Source organism: Lissotriton helveticus, chromosome 8 (assembly GCF_964261635.1).
Source record: "Lissotriton helveticus chromosome 8, aLisHel1.1, whole genome shotgun sequence".
Lineage (NCBI taxonomy): Eukaryota > Metazoa > Chordata > Amphibia > Caudata > Salamandridae > Lissotriton > Lissotriton helveticus.
In genome coordinates this window covers 1243928912-1243947379 of record NC_136069.1, presented here as the reverse complement: position 1 = coordinate 1243947379, position 18468 = coordinate 1243928912, and the positions used below count along the sequence as shown (strand labels likewise).

At 43.5% G+C, this 18468-nt stretch overlaps 1 protein-coding gene across 1 annotated transcript in view; it reads left to right on the top strand.

Annotated features, from left to right (window-relative positions):
- TUBGCP5 (tubulin gamma complex component 5) overlaps positions 1-18468 on the top strand; it is a 463823-nt gene that overhangs the window by 391905 nt on the left and 53450 nt on the right. The window contains exons 17-20 of the mRNA XM_078658229.1: positions 9937-10021; positions 10124-10244; positions 11753-11931; positions 15267-15392. Coding sequence (XP_078514355.1) covers positions 9937-10021; positions 10124-10244; positions 11753-11931; positions 15267-15392 — 511 coding nt within the window. The remainder of the gene's footprint in view (positions 1-9936; positions 10022-10123; positions 10245-11752; positions 11932-15266; positions 15393-18468) is intronic.

Sequence of the window (18468 nt, the reverse complement as noted above, 5' to 3'; positions counted from 1 at the left end):
GTTTTTTGTGGAAAAATGTGCTTCTTCAGGTCTTTTGGATGTATGCAAGTTTAAATACATGATGAGTTCGGATATTGTTTTATCTCTGTGATCTTGTCCTGACTCCGTCTGAGTTTACTTCTTCTGCGGCTAGTTCGCGACCCGCCCCCTTTGATACCTCTATCTCTTTGCCAAGATTTTTGTTTTCTAGATTCCAAACTGAGGGCTGCGTCAGCAGCATCCTGATTCTCTTCATTTCTCTTAAAAAAGAAGACCAGGTGGTTTTTGATAGTGACGTTGAAGGATTGTCACTTTCAGTCTCACTGCCACTAATTGCTATGCTGTAAACACTACTAATTCTAGATGTGTCATCAACTAAGGGTCTGCCCTTCGGAGCTACATCTTTTTTCAAGGTAGTGTCAAATTTCTTAGCATATGTGAAAACACATCCTGACATGTAATCCCTTTCATCTCGGTACAATTTTTGTTTTTTCTTCTCTTGAATTTCCTGGACAATTGAAAAGTTCTATTTCTTTACAAAGATCTTCAATCAGCTTATTTACTGACTGCCTATGGGATTCTGCAGACTCTATAAGCATATCTATTAGTTGCCTACTGGTTTGATGTAATTTTGCCTCCCTTCCTGTCTGCTTTATTCTCATCCAAATCATCCACAGTAGGGAAAATATTACTTCATAGACCTCTAGGGATACGATTAACCTCCAGATATTTCTTGAGCGACTTAATTTATAGAAATCATGTCTCATGTTACCTCCCGACCTAGATGGGGTCATATGCAGGTGGTGCAACTTGTGGATCTAAAAAGGTTTCCACCGGGACAGTGCAAACTGGTCCTGAGTATAGGATCAGTCCTACAAAATGGATGCGTCATTAGTATAGTTTCTAAAAACTGGATGGCAGTGGCCAAATGACCATTTAAATTTCGAATCTTGTTATGTTATGTTATTTATGCTTTTGTATAGCGCAACGGATACTCAAAAAGAGTGTCCCGGCGCTTTGGGTAAGGGGAACTAATTCAGAATAACATAACACAGTTAAAAAGAAAACACAACACACACAGAGACAAAGAGGGACTGCTAGGGAGGCCTACTGGGTAAACAACCAAGTTTTAAGACCTCTCCTAAAATCCAGAAGAGTGGTAGCTCCCCGAAGTAGAAGTGGAAGCGAATTCCACATCTGTGGGGCCAGCAGACTGAAAGAGCGGCCGCCCAAGCGAGCTCTCTTGATACGAGGGACAGCCGCCAGAAGCAAAGATTCAGACCGCAGAGAGCGGCCTGGCTGGTAAAAGACCAATCTCTTTTGGAGATGCTTTGCTCCCACTGCGTGGAGTGCCTTATAGGCCAATATCATGGCCTTAAAAGCGATCCGTTTACGGATCGGTAACCAGTGCAAAGTCCGCATTAGCCCGGAGGCGCTGGTGCGTCTGTTCAGACCAAAAATGGCCCTGGCCGCCGCGTTCTGTGCAACTTGAAGCCGCTGCAGCAGGTACTCTGGTAGGCCCAGGTAGAGAATGTTGGCGTAATCCAACCTGGAGCCGATCAGGGCCTGCACTGTCAGCCTCCTATGCTCCTCCGACAAAAGAGGCAGGAACCTCCGCAGCATTTTTAGAAGACCGAAGCCGGTGCCGGTCACCCCAAAGATCTGGGCTTTCATCGACAGTCCCCTGTCCATCTTAACCCCCAAGTTCTTAGCCATAGGGGAAGAGCCGGACGGAGGGAACATATCGATGGGCCACCAGGCCTGCCAGCTAGGCTCCGTATCGCACCCGAAGAAGAGTACCTCGGACTTATCGGAATTGCACTTGAGGCTGTTCAGTTGGAACCATGAGAACACCGCCCCAAGGCAATTCCGGATACTCTCCCCGTCAAAGTCAGCCCCTCTCTCGCAAGAGAAGAGGAGCTGGGTGTCGTCGGCATACGACACGATCCGGACACCGAAAGACTCCGCGACCGCCGCCAAGGGGGTCATAAAGATGTTAAAGAGGGGCGGGCTCAAATCGAGCCCTGAGGGACCCCGACTCCCAATGGCGGCATCACAGCGGTGTCAGGCGGAGTCCAGATCGTTTGCCGGCGGCCGGCAAGAAAAGATGAAAACCATTTGAGCACCGTCCCCCGCAGGCCAATCTCATAGAGTCTTGCGAGGAGGCCATCATGGGGGACGGTGTCAAAAGCCGCCGACAAGTCCAACAACACCAGCATGACTTTACCCCCGGTATCCAACACTCCTTTGATGGTTTCAGAAACCTCAAGGAGCGCTGTTTCGGTGCTACGATTTGTACGGAAGCCAGACTGGGAGTCGTGTACCTATTATTTCAATGATGAGTGGCTGTATCGTCACCTCTGACAGCTGCACCACGAGTGGGGCAGCTTGTGGAGGGATGCAAGTGGTCTCGAAGAGGACAGTTAGTTAAACTTGTCCTTTCTATAACTGACTTAATATTCATTTTCAAATGTTTTGTATATCACATGGTTACCTATTTGGGCCTCCCAGTGCTGAGACGAGCAAGTTTGTATTTTTTGACTTGTGTGTTACTTCACGGAGCGATGCTGGCGGAAAGCTCCAGGCACTCCTGATACATTGTACCAACCACTCGTTGAACAAACCCGGCGGGCTACATCTTACCGCGTTATTACTCCCAATAGATACAATATATCATCTTAAGATTGAGTGGTGTGGCTGCTGAAAGCTCCCGGCACTCCAAATAACCAAAGGATACATTCTACTAACCAAACGCATAACAAAGTTAGCAAGATCCACCGTTCCCACGTTAATGCTCCCAATAGATACATTGTATCATTTTAATTTTGAGCAGTGTGCCGGCGGAAAGTTCCCAGCACTCTATATAGCTAAAGGATGCATTGTACCATCAATACAAGGAACAAAGCGGAGTGTTTTCATCGTACCCGTGATAATGCTCCCAATAGATACAAAGAATCATCCCAAGACTGAGCGGTGTCTAGACCGCCACCTGCGGGCCACCATCTTGGGGTGAGACTCCCAGAGTGTTGCCTTGCGTGCACACTTACGTTGGAGGCCTCATCCCGCTCCCTGCCGCTCGTCAGTATCTCTTAGTACGGCAGGGAGAAGCAACGATTTATTCACCCGTTTTCTAAAGAATTAGGTAAGAACTGGCAGCACATCTTTCCAGTTCTTTGAATGACTCATGAAGGTTTTTTTAATGAAAACCTATTGACTAATGCAACATAATAATATGTGTCTTTTATAGAAAGGACAAGTTTTAACTGTCCTTGTGGAGACAACTCGGATCAACAAGCTGCCCAACTCATGCCACGGCTGTCAGAGGTTGCAATACATTCGCCGGGCATTGAAATAATAGGTAAGATTGGAAATTCAAATGGTAATTTGGGCAAATCCATTCAGTTTTTAGAAACTATACTAATGACACATGCATTTTGTAGGAATGATCCTATACTCTGGACCAGTTTGCACTTTCTCCATGGAAACCTTTTTGGATCCACAAGTTGCACTGCCCCCATTTGATCCCATCCTGGTCGGGAGGTGGTATGAAACATGATTTCTATAAATTAATGGTGATTTCACCATATATTAATGTATTAGTATTGCCAAGGGCATATATTCCCTTATAGGGGCTTTTGATGGGACCTTTGCTAATTATTTTCTTTGACTCCAGGTGAGTCTTGATTCAGTCATTCCAAGAAATAAACCATTATCATGCAACAACACACATGGTCTTAATCTATGTATCTCTTTGACCACACAGGCTGTACATGTCCTGAGGAAGACCCATTTTGATGTTTGTAAGAAACGTAACTAAGAATGGTCGAAAAGTCAACAGTATATATGCTTTGCCCCACATTTGCTCTGGCTCCAGCAGAAAGCATCAATAATTAACAAAGCTAGCCGTCCTGTACAGATTTCTAAAAAACAAACTGTCACTACCTGGAATTTCTGGCTTTTATGGAGAGTTATAGCTGATAGAGCTTAAAAAGTGATACTTTGGTTCCCCTTAAAAGAGCTGGCACCTGTAGACCTAGCTGGTAACATAAATTATTCTTTCTGGTGGAAGTGATCTACAAACGTTATGATATCTGGGGGCATATTTTCTTCCTTTGAGCTTGAACCTACCAAGTGAGTGCAGTCTAGCAGAATTTTATTCTGCTTGAGGCTTGACAGAATGCGTGATAGCAGTCTTTTGATTTAGGTCTTTATATTGTTTCCTTTCTCGCCAGATGGCATTCCTCTGATTCATATATTCTGCCTCCTCAAATGATTTTCCAAGGCCTTAATGTGTGCCTGGAGCATGATATTTTGGTAACTTAATGAGAGAACTTCAAGCTTCAGAGGCTCAGTTTATCTCCCCCTTCTAGCATCACTACCCAGATTCTTACCTCCATTACATCTTACCTAAACTCCTGCAGATCTTCTGTGATTTACTCTCTCAGATTTGATATAGCCTAAAGACCCTGGAATACTTCCTCCAAGAACTGTGCGTCACAGAGAGATTGGACGTTGAAGGTCTTTCTATAAGAAGATGTGAAGTTGGTTTGCTTGACATGCCTGGTCAATGTGTCCCAGGTCTATTCAGTAAATCTTAAATTTCTTGCTCTTGGTTGGGGCCGTGCTATGTACTTGCCTCTTGGACATGCAGGCTAACAAACTGGTCAAAGCACAGCGGATGGCCTCGAGCTCACTGGGCAACCCACTGCGGCACCGCTCCTGCTAGATTGCATTAACTCTTGTCTCTCCATCATATACGTGGTCCCTAGCTGTTACTTTATTTCTAAGAGCTAATGTTGTTCCCCTGATCAGCAACACAAAGGAGAAGTAAACGAATTTGAACTGGCAGAAGACTCCTCACTCTATCCCACCCAGAGCTGATGGTGACGGATGAATGACTGCTGAGTGAGGAGGCCATCTGGGAGAGTTGGAGATCAGAGTATTCTATTCTCTAGCAAAGACCCACCTTCACATCAGTCTGTTGGGGTTGCAGGCCATTCTCTTGCTTGCCATTGAAGGCCTTCTTGTTGACCATCAGGGAAAGACTGGTTCTGGTTCAACATCACTACCAGGTGTTACTGCAACAAGCAGGGTGAGGTAGGTTCTTGGGTCTTGTGCAAGGCGGGGTTGCGTCTCTGATATGGCCGAGCCATCTAGGCATTTCCCTGGTTCTGAACCACTTGGCGGGAGCTTTAACCACCATGGCAGGCAAACTCAGTCTGCAACACCTAGTGGATCATGACTGGCAGTTTGGATTTCCACCCAGAAGTGTCACAGGACGTCTTCCAGCAATGGGGATAACCCTGGCTTGATCTCTTGGTCACCGCCAAAAACAAACAATGCCAACACTTTTGAGTTTTGGGGTTTCCAAGAAGTCTCTCTCAGATACTCATTCTGCATGAAGTAGAGCTCGAGGTGCTTGTATGCTCTCCCACCTTTACCTTTCCTGTCCGAGTTTTCAAGAAGATCAGAGAGACCCAAGTCATCTTAGTGGTTCTGGATTGTGCCAGGAGAGTAAGGTAGCTGGAACTTCTGGGCATCTGTCCTCTTATCAGGCCTCCGCTTTCTCCAGTACTTCTTCTGCAGCAGCAGGGCAGGGTCCTGCACCCAGGCCTGTGCAATCTATACCCCCATGTGTGGAGATTCAGGATAAACAGTCGACTGCTTTAGACCTCCCTCCCATAGTCGTGGAAGTAATCTAGCCACCGGGTTGCCATCTACAAAATCTGTTGATGGCGGAATAATTTTTTTTTTATTTTTTTATTTTTTTTAAAACCTTTATTGTGAAAAGTAGGAGATACATGCGTAAGCCTACAACCATCGTGGCCGGCCACAAAGACAGTCAATAAAAACAGGATAACCGTAGATGAATCTACACTCAGGATAGTTCAAAATACACCAGACGTGATTGCAGGGTGCGCTACACAGGATATGAGGGTTTCATTTTAAATTTAGAAGAAGAGAGGGGGCTGCAACAACAAGGACTACACACCATACATAAGGGGATACAGTAGAAACAAGGGGGAACCACCCCATTTACCATCAGAGATAGGCTATGAGTTCGGCAAGTATAGAATTTGAGCAGCCGCAGCGGTAAGACTGGACAACAAGCAGTTTTACAGAATCAACATTTCTGGGTGTAAACCCGGAGAGCCCACCCCCAAGAACAGGAAAGAAAAGCTTGTGAAGACACAGAAAAGAAGAAGGTGTGCGACCCAGAGACAGCCAACCCTAGTAAAGAGGAAAGAACCCTCCCAAAGCCGGAAAAGAGCGATAGAGACCATAGAACAAAACAAACTAAAATAACAAACCCCCCCCCCGCACCCTCCACCCCGCACCCCTGTAATGGCTATGGCCAAACCCACTAACAGTGTGCCTGTCGCCCCGGAACTGCCCCACAGTAGGGAAAAATATAAAGAGTGGAGGAGGAGAGAGACAGACTCGCTCCGGGCATTCAGCGCCCCCAGCCGGCAATCAAAACTTAAACGTACAAGGGGTCATCATTGAGCAAAATGTAGACAGACGGGACTATTGCGAGCGGAGCGGAAGCAGTAATAAGCATGGTACAGGATTGGCTAAAAAAAACAGCACATTCCGCCCCCCATATCAGCAACATCCACTATAACAACCACGTTATGAAAACAGTACCCCATGCAGCATAAACCAAAAACAAAAATAAAAAGCAAAGTTACAGCAGACCCTCGGCCTCTTCTCACATAATCATTATAGTCACACAGGATGGGAACCAAAGCAGCAAAAGTCAGATCAGAGTATACTAGTCGCAAGGGACAAAATCAACCCAGCGCAGCATTAAGGAAGGCAACGTGTCGCGTAACCCTCACAGCCCCCAGCCCAAAAGACGAGGACCCGAAGGAGAGTTAGTCATCCCTGTCCAGTCTTACGTATATCACCAGATCCAGCAACATTACCAAACTCCAGCAAGTGCGACGGGCAAGACCCAGCTTGAAAACAGACCTCCCACACATCATGCAACGAGGTAACACAGGAGAACAACATGGCAATGTCCGAAAACGACAGGAGCAGCACCAGGATCTCCGGCAGCAGGTCGCAGGAAAAGGGTCCATAAGTCAAATGCAGTCCAGCGCCGCTGAACTGTCCAGTGCATCCAAGGGCACGATCATGGAATGTTACAAGGCACGGTGGTTCTGATCCTCCAGCTGCAGTAATGGGCGCCATCTTGAAGCTTCTGGGTGCCGAAGACGGCGTCTCGCCATGTGCTGACGGGTCAGCCGATCTCATTCGTTCCACCGCGAGGGCCACCCTGTTCAACTTGCCCCCCAGTAATCGGGCGCCCTGAACCAAGGTGTCACGGAGGGAAGCTAGGGAAGCCATCAAATCGCCAAGATGTAGATCAGGTCCGTGCCCCCCGTGTATCATGTACCCCTTCTCCATAGTTGCACGGGGCCGAGCAGGGCCGGAGCGGGGCCGAGGCACAGGCAGCAAGGCGGCAAGCGGTGTAACCAAGAGCAATTAAAAGGCACCGCCAGGGTTAGTTCAGCTGAGCGGCGGCTCGTTGGAAATTCGGGAGCCTCCTGCCATGAGCGGGACAAAACACTTCTCGGCGGAGAACTATCGAAGACCGCGTCGCACCATCCGTCCACATGGAGGCAGAATGATATGCACGGTCCTCACACTTGCGCACAGTCCGCCAATATGGGCCCGCCAGAAAAACTGCCGCTACACACCACCACGGAGCTGACCGGTCCCTCCAGGTCACCGGCGGCCGCTGTTATGCACTCAGGGACCCGCTTCAGTCCAGCCGAGGCCCCGGTCTCAGGGCCGTCGCGGGCCGCAAACTTCGCCGACCCTAACTCGCCTCCAGAAGCAGGCACGGACCTCGGGGCTTCACCCTCGGGAAGCGGACGCTTTCATGTCCCCGCGCACACCGTCTTGCTGCGGTAGTGCATACAGGATGTGGTCTCAGGATGAGATGGTGATCGGAGCCGAGGGACTAAGCAGCCATTGCGGTTGCCGGCTTGGCTCCTCGATGGCGGAATAATTTTGGTACTTGGTGTACTTAACACCATACAGACATATTGCAAGCAAAGTTGTGAGATGTACTTTTTTGTGCTATCTTTAATCCAGCAAGAAATGTCATGGGCACTTTAAAGGTTATTTGTTAGGCCTTTTGGCATTTTTGCATTGCTGACCAACCGTCCTTGTATAAATCACAAGTCATGCTATGTTTTCTTAAAGATTTAGTTCATATGTTCCCACCCAAAGCTTCTGTGATGCCGCAGTGGGACCTTAATTTGTGTCTTGCATACCTTGTGTACCACATTTGAGCAGATGCACAGTTATCTTCTTAAAACAGTCTTCTTTTTGCTATCACTTCAGCATGTCGCATGAGTGAACTGCATGCCCTGTCTATTCAGCCACCATGCACCACCTTCTTCACAGACAAACTGACGTTGAGGACCAAAGACTCATTTTGTCCTAAGGTTTAGATACCTTTTCATGATGAGCAATCCGTCACTCTTCCATTGTTCTTTGAATCCACCCGACTCCTGAAAAGAGGAAAGACCACATTGTTTTAACCCTAAAAGAGCCTTGAGATTTTTATATAAATTGTACCCAAGGTTATTAGGTTGACAATCAGCTCTTTGTGGGGTTCTCTTGGGCAAAGTGCAGAAAACGATCATATCCAGGTGGGCAAAGTGCATACAGCAGCGACACCAAGGTGCATAGTCTTCTGTATGAGAATCTGCTACGCACTGGCCAAGAAGAAGCTCTCTGAAGGCTCATTCCATCAGAGCCCAGGTTGCTATCACTGCATTGGTGTGCAGAACACCTGTTCTGGACATCTGTCAGGCTGCAGCGTGGGTGTCAATCCACACATTCATGAAGCACTATTGTCTTTCTATCCAGTACCTGCGGGATGAGCCCTTTTCCCCTTCAGTCCTGCATGACTTTTTGGTTTGAGCCATCACCTTGGGAGGTACAGCTTTGATATCTATACACAAGGTAAATAATCTGTGGTTAGAAGTATCCATCATAAGAACAAGTTACTTACCTTTGGTAATGTACCTTCTGGTGGCTACTTTGTCACTGCAAATTAGATTCCTCACGCCTCTGCTACCGCCGCTTTCTGTGGAAAAGTTATTTATTTGTATCTATAAAAATGTCACAATCTGGAGAGCTGCACACTGTCACATTTATTCACAAGAAACTAACGTCAGCGCACAGGGTGGTGCTTATATGAATGTGGCTCCGATGTCACTCCTGGGGTGGGACAGAGTTGACGCTGTGCCGCACAGCACCACCTGGAATTTAGGAGGTGAGTAATCTTCAGTAAGGTAGAGAGTTCACCAGAAAGTGTATTACCGTAGTTAAGTAACTTGATCACCATCACATTAACTGCTTCCTTAAATGCATGAGTGTTTTCAGCTCGCGCTATAGGGAAATTGAGCTTTTTTCCAATAATCACCCCTCCGTGGAGACTACAACTTTAAAATACTGATGAGTTTGTTCATTAAAGGATGCTATTGTTTCTTAAAGCTATGTAGAAGTCTAAAGTTCCATGGATCAAAAAAAGGATTCCAAAATTAGGGGACAGTGTTGGAACTTTGCTATAGAAATTAAATGGGCTTCCTATTAGTTTGAGATTGGTTGGGCTTTTGCTTCAACTGGTGAGTTAATATCTCCATTTGCTGTCAAGGTGATCAGACTGCAAATTTTACAGAATTTTAACGTGAAATTGTTGATAGCAGATTTTCACAACACATCGCAGACATGCGGCCCTTTTTTGTTTCACCCCCTAAGATCCATCAATGGAGTATATTATCTGAACTGGCCTTTAATATCTGAACTGGTCTTAAATTACCATACGGTTACCAAAATGTATATTCCTACCTATTCGTATTACCAGTATAGAATAATGTATGGATGTGCTGGAGCAAAGTGGATTTAACTAAAGTGCTTTAATTTGTTTTTTAGATTGACGATCTCTTTTGAAAATGTTGAGCTTAAAAAGAAGAAAGATCTTGTTCATACCCTAGATGGCTTGACAATGAGTTACAAGGTAATTTAATATCACAACTACTAGTCCTGACGTTTGAAAGCATATTAGTAAGCAAAATAATGATTTATTTTTCCTGATTCTTTACCTTTCCTATCTCTGAAGGTTCCTTGGCCGATAGATATTGTGATCAGCTCAGAAAGTCAGAAGATTTACAATAAAGTGTTCCTTCTTTTGCTACTGATAAAATTGGCCAAGCACAGCCTGGACGAGTTACAGTTTGGTGGTAAGGCACTGTTGATTGGGAAATGAGCACTCTTAACAACTTGAAGCAATTTTCTGTGCACTTCAGTGTAGGCAGTCTGGATTCCTACAGTGAAGCCAAGAAAATCCCTTTTATATGACAGGCAGTCCGTTAGATCCATATAGCCCCAGAACCTGTACATTCTGTGTAGGCAGGCTTGATAACTAAGTGGCACTATGTGCATTCACAGTATGACATTGACTGCTAACACGAGGTAGGTTTGTGTGTGTGTGTGTGCGTGTGTGTGTGTTTGTGTGCATGCCTTTGTCTCTCTCACTTCTGCCACCACACACGGTGCCACTGTGTGTCACACAATATCGATTATTTTCACATGTTGAAGATCCAATATTACGCGGTGAGCATGTAGTGTGACGGGAACCATTGCACAGAGTTGGTTTCCAGCTCGTGCATGGGGGCTCTTCATAGTGCAAATCCATTATGGGCTGTTGCTTCCCTGTGACATGTTTTCAGGAGCCTTACTTGTGTGCATCTCTCGCTCTCTCTCTCTTTCTCTCTCTCTCTCGTTCCACCCTCTCTCTCTCCCTCCCCCCCCCACTCCCCCACCCCCCCTACCCACCGCCCAAGAGTGTCTTCAGGTGAAGATGTGTGTCTGTTCAGGGGGTTTATGTGTCTTTGCAGGGTGTATGGGTCTCTCATGAAGTGCTTCTGGTGTGTGTTCACTAAACAACGATCATAGCAATCGTGGTGCTCTGTGAAACCAGTTGTGCTGCATTCATTACTTCACCAGAGCCTGTTCCATGCGTATGAAGGGGCATAGTGAAAGCTCCACACATTCTCTTCTCTATCACACTACTGTTGTTTTTCTAATCTTAACAGGAGAGAACCAGTCAATGTTTCTGTATGAATGGACCTCCCTCTTACCACAGTACAGAGTTAGAAGAAGCATTAACCTAAAATAATGAACTGTGGACGCAAAGTCTTTGTACGTTTTAAAAGGCATTGGGAGATGCGGTACTAAGGAATGCCGCAAGACAACCTTGCATCCAAATGCGCATCTGGTAGAACTTTCTACCAAAAGCTAGGAACATTAGGATCCAATTCTAATCCCAATTTCTGAACAGTAGTCCTAAGCCAAAGGAAATAACACATTCATCGCGGTTGTCTGTGGACCCGTGGGCAGCGAAGTAGCCATTTTAGATCGCCCGAAAATCCATAAATTCTTTTTACAGGAATTTGATTTCAGTTTATGTAATGAGCTTTTATCATTTAATGTGTAGCATCCATCATTCAGGGAGCTAGAGAATGTCTACCTGCAACATAGATTAAAGCCTCATACCCTGAGAGGTCGTCTAGGGCAAAAGGCAGGGTGACAAAGGGAAACATGCTTTTTGGCTGCAAATAAATCCTGTCTTTGTTCCCTAAAGTCTATAAATCGGCAAGAAGAACCATTTTGCTGGGAGGAGGGGGGGGGATGGGTCATTAAGAAGCAAATTACTTTTAACATTTGTGTTTTCTCTTGCCCATTGCAGATCTTTTAAGTGAGGCCGAAAGCGCATCGCGTCGATTTTCACCTTTATTTGAACTATCATCTGAAACCCGTGTTTTAATACGGAAAGAACCCGTAAAGCAACAAATACACCGCATGTTCCTCCTGAGGACGAAGCTTATGCATTTTGTTAATAGTTTGCACAACTACATGATGACAAGGGTTTGTCTTTTCATAATATCACTTGTGTGAGCTTCTTACTGCAGTACTGGTGTAAAGGGTCTCTGCTGACATGCGATTTTAGCTGGTTAAGTCACAAAGTGGCTGAAGACTTGGGACCACTGCCTACGTCTTTAAACAAGTAATGATAAAGCTAGAAGGTCTAGCCTTGGCAAACTGCAAGCATATGCCATTAAAATAACAAAGCAAACTTCCACCTAAATGTAGGCGTCATAATCTTAACATAACAATTATAAATTACAAAATAAATTAATCATTACATATTTTAATAGAACATTGCAGGTGATCGTGTACTTAGAACAGATAAAGAAACCATTTTTAGTTTTAATGGCCATTGCTGTAAAATATGATTCTTTTTGACTCAAAGAAAATATACTAATGGTTTTGAATTACTGTAACCTGAATACATATATGTTAAGCACACAAGGATGACTAAAACATGCTAAACAATAGAAAATAAACAAAACAAAGGCATTTGCAAATTAAAGTATTGGCCCACCAGACCTGGCACTGAAGTCTTTTTCTGTGGATATGCAAATGTAACCTCACAACACACTGACAGTAAAAGAAATCCAACGGCTGAAGGGGGCTGAAGCTGTCTCCAGGCTACGCATTAAAATAATCCTTTTTATTTTCGGGCTGTTTTTAACCAGAAATATAGTTTTTTGTTTGAAAACGGTGGCTGAAGTCCCCATCTTTTCTAGTGTCTTTGGTTGATCAGGGGTCTTTCTGGCTTTTAAATCGACATGTAAACGTGTCGGACTGTTCCTAGGTCTGCGATTAAAGTGCAACATTTTTCAGATAACATTTTTAGAAGTATTTTCTTCAGTGCATCAAGTAACAATATTTCTGTTAAACTTCTAGAAGTAAGACATTTTGTCAGGGCATAGAACAGCTAGTGGTACAGAATAATTTTCAGGGTGGTCATTGTTTATATGTATTTAAGTACAGCTGTTTTGCCATGGCATTGTGATCTGTTGCACTGGACCCAGCTAGGCAAGATTCCCCCTTGTATATTTGACATTCCGAAAGTAGCTTTGTCTAGCAGTCAAGGCTTACTTACGAAGTTAGTACGGGTTCGTAATTGATACTGTATGTGTAACTCTTGAAATCCTTTTTAGGTCTAGCCTACCAGAAAACGCAGCTTTCCGGTTACAAAGACCTATTAAGGGCTTACAAAGAACATACAGGGCCTTGGAGTCCGCCCGTTGCTTACTATTGGTTGGCTTTCATGTCACACTTATTTGCCAGCTTCCTATTTTTGCCCCATCTTGTCAGTCTTTCTATTCTCGTTGCCATCTCTTTTTTGATATGCTGAATTTTATGCTTCCTCTTTTTGATTTTTAAGCACCACTCTTTTTTTTTCTTTTTTTTTTTTTTCTTTTGTGTTCTAGCTGTCTCCCTCATGTACTTCTCCCCCCTACACTCGGAGTTCCTCACTGTCACTCATGCATGTGATTTTTCGTGCCCCCTGCATGTTGACCTCTTTCTCATGTACATCCCAAATGCTTTCTCCTCCTTGTGCTTCTCTGCCTGCTCCACATCCTCTTGTCGTTGCTTCCCTTCACCCATGCACTTCTTTCACTTGTTGCTTTTCCTCCTCACTCCCCCATGCTTCTGCTCTCCCCAAGCATTGCTGTCCCCCACCCACTCCATCCATGTTGTCAACCCAACCTATGCTCTGTGATGCTCCTGCCACCTGTGCTTAAAAATAAAAATGAACGCAAACATGTGTTTTTGGCAAATAAATTAAAAATATAGCTTGTACTATTTTGTACGCGTGTGCATTCATGGTGCGCGAACCCACAAAATGATGTGACCACCACATCATAGCACATTTTTTTTTCACCCTTGTTTTATTAACCATGCTGCGCTGCATGGCTAAAAACCACTGTCAAAGCCAATAGGTCCCAAAGGCGAGACCTGTTGGCTTTGCCAATGCTTTTTGAAAAGTATTGCAATGTGACCAATTAACAAACTACTAATGTGTGCGCCCTGAAGTCTCATGATGCATTTAGTTATAAACTAATTATTTCTATTTGAAGATAAATATTTGGATAGACTTCAATTTATAAAAATATTTAATTAGGAGTTTTAATGAACAGTTACACTGAATCCAAACTAAATGAGTTTTAAAGTTGAATTTAACATTTTCTCACTCATGAGTGCATCCGGCTTGGCAGCTATCTAACGAAGTGAACAAATTACATTGAATTTAGGATTGAAGCTGACTGGAAATATGTTTCTTCAATCTTTCCCTTTGCATTTTTTCCTATCCATTATTCTTTATGGCTTTGCAGATTTTTACAATAGATCATTAACTGCATGGCCGTGTAGTAATTTCCAGTATATATATTCAAATAAATTATAATTCTATTATTATTTGGCCGTCCCTTCTAGCGCTGACTCCCTCAACGCCAGCTTGTAATGGTTGGCTTTCAGTAGTACTGCCTTGAAGTTGCTTGGCCTGGCCCGACACAAAGCAGGTGCACCTAGGATACCTTCTGAGATCGTGTGGAGATGGGGAGATAATATTTGAACTTTTTCATCAGTTTTTTCTAAAAGTCATTCTTTATTTTTCTAGTTATTCCTCTCTCAACTGCATCTATGTTGAGACAAAAGTGAAAGCACTGAAAAGTCCTTCTCTGCTGATGAATATGTACCTCTGTCTCTGGTCATATGAGAGAGGATGATAGATTTGCTACAGCGAGGCACACTTTCTGGAGGTGTTCCGCCAAAGGAGCCACATCCTAGATGGGATGACCAGGAGTTCAATTTTTTATGCTTCTTTCGTACTCTTCCCACCACCATGTTTAATTAATTATGTTGGACTGTTTACAGGTGCTCCATTGGTGTAAGTCATTGGCACCATCAAAGTTGACTGCAAGTGTACATACACTCAAATCTATGCACACTTAATTCTCTGTTCATTTCAGACATTTGAGAAATTACTCAAATAAATAAACTTTTCTTTGCATGAGATAGCAACCTCATGTCCCCGGAACACTGGGCCTGTTCCATATCTTGTACCAAGGTACAAAGATTATCCTTTCTATCAATGGAGTCCAAAACATGTCCTTTAGGTTAATAGCTATGGGTTTCATGGTCTTTCTGTCAACTTCCATGGACTGACAGTCTACTTTTGGAGCAATTTTGTATAAATATAGGCAAAGGGACACAGAAGCGTGTCTACATGTAGTTTCTTACAAAACAGTGATCAGCATGTGTGCAATTATTTTTTTAATTATACATTTTTGTTTATTCAGTAAGTGATGGTGCTGTGGATGGTCCTTAATGAATATGCTTTTATCTTACAGATTCTTCACAGTACAGGTCTTGAGTTTCAGCACCAAGTAGAAGAAGCCAAGAATCTAGACCAGCTGATTAAAATTCATTATAGATACCTATCTACTATCCATGACCGCTGTCTACTGAGAGAAAAGGTATGTCTCGTTGACTAGCACTAAAGGTGCACCAGTACTTGAATAGACCTACAAATGCAGTTCCTTTTTGGTTACGGTTTTCCTCTCCAGAGAGACAGATCCTCCTTCAAAATAAAAAACATAATCTGAATATTTGGGTAATTGTATGGCGCACGTTCACCTCCAAGGTGGCCTCTTTGCACTATTGACAGATAATGGATGTTTATTGATACCCAACTCAGTGGCAGTCTTTCTATCGACCTCAAAGGGATGAAAGGTTGAGTGGAGCCAACAGGATTAGAACCTTGGTCCAATGCGTCATACACGTATCTCTGAAGTAAATGCATTAGTCCACTGAATCTTCAGACCCTGCTCTGTTTGCCTTTGTATACACACATTATATGATAGAAGGATACTCATTATGTGGCATACCACTACTATATTGTTCAAAAGCCTTTACACTTTTCATGCAAGCCTGATGCCAATAAACTACTTTGTTGGTGACCTTAAACTCGACATTTATATTGCTGTATAAAGCAGTTGATGGCAAGTTAATATTTCCAGTTCAAGATTGGAGAATACTTAAGTTGCTGTTCCAACAGCCCCATAGGTCAGAGAGTGTAGAGGAAAATCAAGAACTTTACATAGGATGTGGTGGAAGGATAACGTCCCAGAACTGTTCTTTGACACTGACTATAGATGCTGCTTTTTTAATTTCCCTTTTCTTCCCTTATTGAAGTAGTAGGACAGTAAATGCCACTTCATTGTTTGGTCATAAAAGGACCTTCCTATTAACAATCCTGCTTTGAATAATTTATAATGACTATGGATATTTTGACTCCATTTGCATACATTTTGTTACAAAATGTCTAAAATATTTTATAGCTAGGGATTTTCTCTAGCTTTATGCTGTTAAGCTATCCTGTACACCCATCATTACCAGAAGTGATGTGACTATTTTGATCCCTCTAGCCTCGCCTTTGCAAAATGACTCTATTTTAAATAGTTTGCTTGGTGCAAGTCTAACCAGAGGAAGTAACTAAATGTTACTCAGTGGCACCAATTTATGTGATAGTATCTATAAACTCATAGCTCCTCTCCATTCTTTGCTTAAGTGGGCCCCTTGACAAGCTTTGGTGCTTACTAAGCAATAACTTTTCTCCATAGTAACCCTTGGAATCCTGAAGCATTGAATACATTCACCTAGGTGCAGCCCCCAGAGCACTTTTACAGAGAGGCACTTTGCTTACAAAAATATATTTTTTAAATATGCACACACCTGGAGGCATCATCAGCTAAATGTATCTTTTTATTGTACAACTCATCCAATTAGAATTCGAAAACTAACCTGAAAACAGGTCTGATTTATGTGAGGAAATGGAGTCAAGTAGACTGAAAACCTGTACTACTTACTGTCATTTTGCCCAACAATGTCCATGAAAACTATGGTAACATCATATTTATGGCAAACTGAAATTTTGCAGAAGGTGCAGTGCAGTGCTTCAGAGGGTGGATCGGGGACGCAGCCATTGTTTATTCGAAGGAAAGCAGTCTCCATATACATGCTGCACCTTCTTATAACCCCATAAGAAGGAGAATTGCAAAATGGTGCCATACAGAGATCATCACTAATGCTGCCATTCTCCATTTGCATTAAGGTGTTCAGTGCCAAATAAGGGCTCCTTTCCAGTATGTTTGGTGTCCCAGCATTCTATGTCAACATTCCTTTTGACATAGAGGCATACACTATGGGTAGAGTATTTGATCGACATGTACAACACTTTCGACATTGAAATTCTCAATTTTGAGTCTGAGGATTTTGAGGGCCTCGCTCTTTCTTCTTTAAGTAGGGTAATGTCCATTCAAAAAAGCCGGCATTTTAGGCTAAAGTGCACTCCACCACATAGGTCAGTACCGCATACACACCAGAGGAAGTTGCCTGTTTTTCAAAAGCCATTACCAGGGAAGAGATCTTCTAGGTGTGAAAGAAACAGACGGGAAAAGAAGCAAGTGTCATCAGTAATTAAATCATCATTATTTATTGCACCCCAGTTGCCGTCTTGTTCATGGCTGAATCCTCCAGGAAACACATCAGCAGAGGGGTATCTGTTCACCAACATCTATATTAACATGCACTTTGGAGATTTTGCCTGTTAGTAGCATTATATTGTTTTGCAATGTCTTCGCCAAGAGACCAAAAAAGCTAAGCATTCCCTTGCACTCACAGCAAATTAGTTAAGATTCAGTTCCAGGCCTCCTTAAATTGAAAGTGAAAATCTTCTCTTTCAAGTTATCACCAAAGGGAGATTTCAGGACAGGGAAAATCACTTATGGAGGCATATGGCTTGTACTTTCAAGAGAGGATCCTCAACAGGACTTTGGCAATGTCTTGATAGTAAGGTAAAGATATAATTCCACTGTACCATCATCAGTTTTTCTAGTAAAAGAAAACAGGAGAATTATGGTGTGCTAATTTAAAAAATAATAATAATCACTATGACCGTTTACAGAGTGTTTTGGCATGAGACAAACAATGTAAGAGAACATTCATGAATTGAATCAGTTCTTTGTGGAAGATCTCCTCAGCAATAGGAGTCAAGACACTGAGAAAGTACTAAATGTAAGTCTATGGATCTCTTATCAAGTAATTACTATTAGCGAAGACATTTTTATCAGACACCTCACAAATACTGCCATGAAATGTTGATGAGAAAATAGACTGGCCTGTGGTCTGGTGTGATGCGAGATGTCATTAGCCTTGCTTGCTCCTTAATCACAGAGCTTGAAGCTCATTTGACTGAGGAGACTTATAAAAGAGACGTTGTAGTTGGGGAACCCTGGGGTAGTATGGGAAACCTGAACTATTGGCCCTCTAATTTCTTCTCCATCATCCCAAACTCTTTCTAATCACCAATACTGTGGACTGTTTGTCCTAACCTTAGCCACCCCTGCATTTCAATACTTTCTACCATCCACTCTCCCTACCTTTTTAGGTTTCGGCTACCGTCGCACTGCGTAAGCAGTGGGCAGAGCCGAAATCTTATGTCTGTAGTATGGGGGCCTGAACACGTCCCTCTCCTCCATTGGCTGGCGTCGT